The 4585-nt window shown below is 34.7% G+C and overlaps 1 protein-coding gene across 1 annotated transcript; it reads left to right on the top strand.

The window, feature by feature from the left end:
- Positions 1-557: 557 nt before the first annotated feature.
- LOC145072922 (RNA-binding protein 1-like) lies at positions 558-3539 on the top strand. The gene is made up of 2 exons (XM_079019414.1): positions 558-1462; positions 2422-3539. Exons 1-2 carry the CDS (start codon positions 1238-1240, stop codon positions 3286-3288), a joined length of 1092 nt encoding a protein of 363 aa, XP_078875540.1. The 5' UTR covers positions 558-1237; the 3' UTR covers positions 3289-3539.
- The last annotated feature ends 1046 nt before the right edge of the window (positions 3540-4585 follow it).

Raw genomic sequence — 4585 nt, 5'->3', positions numbered from 1 at the left:
ATTTTTGGATGGTTGCTTTTTAGAATAGTGATGATTACACTTGGAGGAGGTTCAGGTTCTGGTTCGGGTTTAGTTGCTGGTGCTGAGCCAATTGATGAGCAGATGCAGGAATACAATGTATATATTTTAACAGTACAAATTCTGATGTTCACACTACGTTCTTTGTTTTTTGCTGTTAACTAGAAATGACAATACATATTTTTTTTTCCCAAAAAACACAATTTTTTTAAGATTTTCCAAAAGAGAATTTTGAAGTTCACCATTTACGAAAACTCATATTTTTGCAAATAATGACATGCAAAAAATTTTTTAAAAAAATGCATGACACTTAGATTTCCAGGCTATCTAGATTTTAGTTGGTGCTCACCTTCAAAAGCTATGACTATTTGGATTCTTTTTGAATTTTCTACTATTTTTTAAAAAATAATTAAAAAATTAACTAAAAAATTTCTGTATATAATTGTGTACAATAAGATTTAATTAGTTATGGATTGTTTTGGATTTGGATTTATCCTCGTAATATAGTTGACCTAAAGAATGACCTACGGCCAAATAGATGATATAGACGGTCAAAGTCAAAGGAACCCCGTCTCCACTCCCACACCCCAGGTCGTTCGTTTCCTAAACGCAGTTGGATTCTCGACAGAATCTAATAAAATGCCTCCAATTTTCTCAATCGTACTCCACCTTTTTTTGTTTTCAGTGTCTTCCGTTTACTACATACCCAAAACTCTCTTCAATTTGAAACCCTAAAAATCAATTTCAGTTTTCTCTGGGTTTCGGTTCTTGAAACCCTAGAAAAGTAAAAATAAAAAGGGTTTATTTCGTTTTGCTCCCAAAAAATTCCAATGTTCAACACAATTTACACAAAACCCTTTTTGCTGTTCTTGAAACCCTAGAAAACCATAAAAGGGGTTTCTTTGTTTCAAACACTTGTTTTTTAAACAATTATTTTTCTGGGTGTTGTTTAGTTTTTGATTTGTTTACGCTAAATCAAAGTGCAGTGTCTGTTTTCCTTCCAAAATTCCAACTCTTTATAGCTTTTTCATGAAACCCCAGAAGAACCAAGAAAATGAAATTTTACCTTTTGTTGTTTACAGTTAATGTTTTATAGTTTTCCCCTTTTGTTTTGTTGATAAACCCTCTGACTAGATAAGATCAAGAAACGGCGTTTCTTTCTTTTCTTGTTTATAATTCATCTTCTTTTGCTTCGTAAAGTTAATTTCTTTTAATTTCAATGGAGGATTGTGATCAAAGTAAGGTGTTCGTGGGTGGGATTTCTTGGGAGACCACAGAAGATGTGTTGCGAGATCATTTCAGAAATTATGGGACTGTGGTGGGTTCAGTGATTGCTAAAGATCGAACCACTGGTAGCCCTCGTGGGTTCGCGTTTGTTTCTTTCTCAGATGCATCAGCTCTTGATAAAGTTCTCGTCGACACTCATACAATTCTTGGGAGAACGGTTTGTATTTCCATCAAATTTATCACTAATTTTGCATATTTGCATCGAAAATTTTTCTTTCTTGGTTGAGTTAATTTGACTAATTTCATATCTAATGTATAGTTATTATTAAAACTTAATGTTTGACTTTTAAGTGCTATATTCGTTGTTTTGTTTCCCACGACTTCTTACCCCAAATTATTTTGATACCAAGTAATCAAAACCTTTGAAGTGGTAATAATCAATTTAAAGGCACACTACTCAATCACCCGCTTAGAAATTTTTGTTCTGGCTCAAGAAAAAAGTTGATGAAAGTATTAAGAAAATCCTTTTTAGAGGTATGAAACTAAAGTTTTGAGTTAATTTGGCATTTGAAAGTACCATTAAGTTACATTTTATTACTTTTTGGAGTACTAAATGTGCTAAAATAAGTGTTTTTGGACAAATTATGGAAGTCTTTGCACCTTTTGAGCTATAAAACAAAAATTATGAGTCAACTATGCTTTTGAAAGTAATAGTAGATTGAATTATCACTTCTTTTTCGAATGACTGATTTGATTGACTTTAAGTCATTAACTTGCCTTTTTTGTAACCTAACTATTATTTTAACAATCTTTCAAAGAAAACAATGAAAAAAATGCGGTAATCTTTTGCTTTTTTTTTTTTGTCCCAAATCACTTATTTTCCAAAAGTCTAGTGTTTTTCTTCCATTCTTGGAAAAACGATGAGAAAAGATCACAACAGTTTTCAAAAACCATGTATTGTGATCAAATTATCAAACGTGTTTTCCTTTTTCCAAGTTGAATTGAAAATTGTTGCAGATTTGTTATAAACATGTATGTCTTTTTGGAGTTCAAGATACATGTTGTAGGAGTGAAAAATCTACATCAAATTAGTTTTTATAACCTCAGAAGTCAAACCCAACAGTCAATATACAATCTTTTCTTTCTATGCATGATTCTTTTGATGATTCTTGATAGGTTGAAGTGAAAAAAGCAGTACCCAGAAGTGAACAAAACCAAAATCATCAAGAACAGAATCGAGGGCAAAATAGGAATAATGGAAAAAGTAATGGTACTAAAAGCAACGATAACATAAAGACTAAAAAGATTTTCGTAGGTGGGTTATCTGCTAACTTAACTGAAGATGACTTCAAATTCTACTTTGAAAAATTCGGTAGGATCACAGATGTGGTTGTGATGCATGACAATGTAACACACAGACCACGTGGCTTTGGATTCATTACTTTTGACTCTGAAGACTCAGTTGAAGAAGTCATGCAAAAAAACTTCCATGAATTATGTGGTAAGTTAGTCGAGGTCAAAAGGGCTGTTCCTAAAGAGATCTCCGCCACTACTAGCGGCAATACCGGCGGCATTACCGCCGGAAACCGTGATTCTAACTTTTCCGGTCATCAACAGGCGGCGTATAGGCCTAGATACGAGGTTTTACCGAGTTATGGACCGTTCCCGGGGTATGGCGGTTACCCTTATGGTGGTGGTGTGTTTGGCGGTGGTTTTCCGGTGGGTGGTTATGGGTTGGCTCCGGTGACACCTAGGGTTCCGTGGGGTGGTCCGGCGATGGTTAGTATTAGGGGTAATCCGTTGCCATTGACGATTTATCCGGCTTACTTGAATGGTGGACATGGGCTGATGAGTATGGCGGCGAATGGTTATAATGGGATTGTGGGGGGTGTACCGAGTGGGATGCCGAGTCAACTCGGTGGTGGTGGTGGTGAGCAACTCATGGTGGATGTAGATAACAACAATTCTTTGGGGTCATCTGGTGGGGAGGTTGGTAGAAATGAGCAAAGTGGTGGTGTTGAAGGTAACATGAACATGAACTGACTAGTTTGGAAAGGTGGAAGACTTCTGATACTGATTTGGGTTTGGGGGTGTTTTGGTAATTTACCATGGTAACCATTTGTTTAGTCCCCTCACCTCCAAGTCTCTAACTTTGTTATAAAGATGTTGGGTTTCTGTGTATCATTTTCTAGTTTTAATAATTTATGGATTCTGGATTTGGATTTGTGTAAAATAGTTCTTATGTTGATTTGGCTATTGATGACTCCAATGTTGAAAGATTTAATGTTCTTGCATCTAGTTGTTGCTTTTGCTATTCGTTTTTTTAATTTTGACTTTTAATTGAAGATGACAACGATTGCTTTCTTGTTTCTTGTGGTCAATGCGGCTGATGAAGTGATTGCAAGCAGTAATTATGTAGTCCACGCGAGAGATTGATAGCACACCATGCACAAAAATACTTTTTAAATGCATACAAAACAAAGAACACCAAGAATGATCCTAGAATCCTAAATAAGTTTCGGTTTTATTATCAAAATGTAAAATGATACCTCGAAGAAACAAAGAGATTATAATAAAGAATAACCGAATTCAAATTTGATTAGGATATTGTATCCTAGTCAAAAGCTACGGTCAACTAACAAAATTCAAACAAATATTAAATAATACTAGAAAACAGAAAAATGTCACCAGTCCTTAACGAAAGATCATTGGTCAAGGTGAATTTGTTGGAAATTTAAAGGGGATAAATTGCAAGTTGGCAATTTCTTTTGTCCTAGACAGTTGGGTGAAAAAATAGGGGAAATGACTCTCGAGGGTAATTAACTTTTACGTTTTTATTCATTTGGTTTTTTTTTTTTGTATTCAATATACCATTGAACTTGTTGTTTGTGTTCATCACAACCCTTTTGACATGTGATAGCCGGTCAAAGGGCTATAGTGAACATAAACAATAAGTTCGATGGTATATTGAGTACACAAAAAAGGAAAGACACAAAATGAGAACAAACTCAACAGTTGGTTACCCTCCTGAGTCATTTCCCCCGAAAAGATAAATGAAATTAAAGCTGCAAAATTATCAAAGACTGCAACCTTCTTTGGCTATAACGTATATGAACACCGTTTCAGATGGGTAAACATCGTTAAAACATGGTCTATGCTATGCTTACTGTGGTTAGCTATCAACATCTCTCTTCAAAAGGATATGATTGTGTATGAGAGGTATATTTATTAGCATAAATGTTTACCTCAAGGTATATTATGGTGATGTGTCTGCAAAAGCAGCATGATATTGTACATATTGATGTTGTATCTCATCCTATGAATTCGATCTTAAAGCTAA

Source organism: Lactuca serriola, chromosome 9 (genome assembly GCF_051521515.1).
Source record: "Lactuca serriola cultivar US96UC23 chromosome 9, Lser_US96UC23_V15, whole genome shotgun sequence".
Lineage (NCBI taxonomy): Eukaryota > Viridiplantae > Streptophyta > Magnoliopsida > Asterales > Asteraceae > Lactuca > Lactuca serriola.
This window is presented reverse-complemented; position numbering and strand designations above follow the sequence as displayed.

Bases quoted from the DNA above. Each gene is read 5' to 3' on its own strand.
- LOC145072922 (XM_079019414.1), top strand. From the start codon at position 1,238: ATGGAGGATTGTGATCAAAGTAAGGTGTTCGTGGGTGGGATTTCTTGG. The intron at 1,463-2,421 runs GTTTGTATTTCC...GATTCTTGATAG, and splicing joins ATACAATTCTTGGGAGAACG to GTTGAAGTGAAAAAAGCAGT.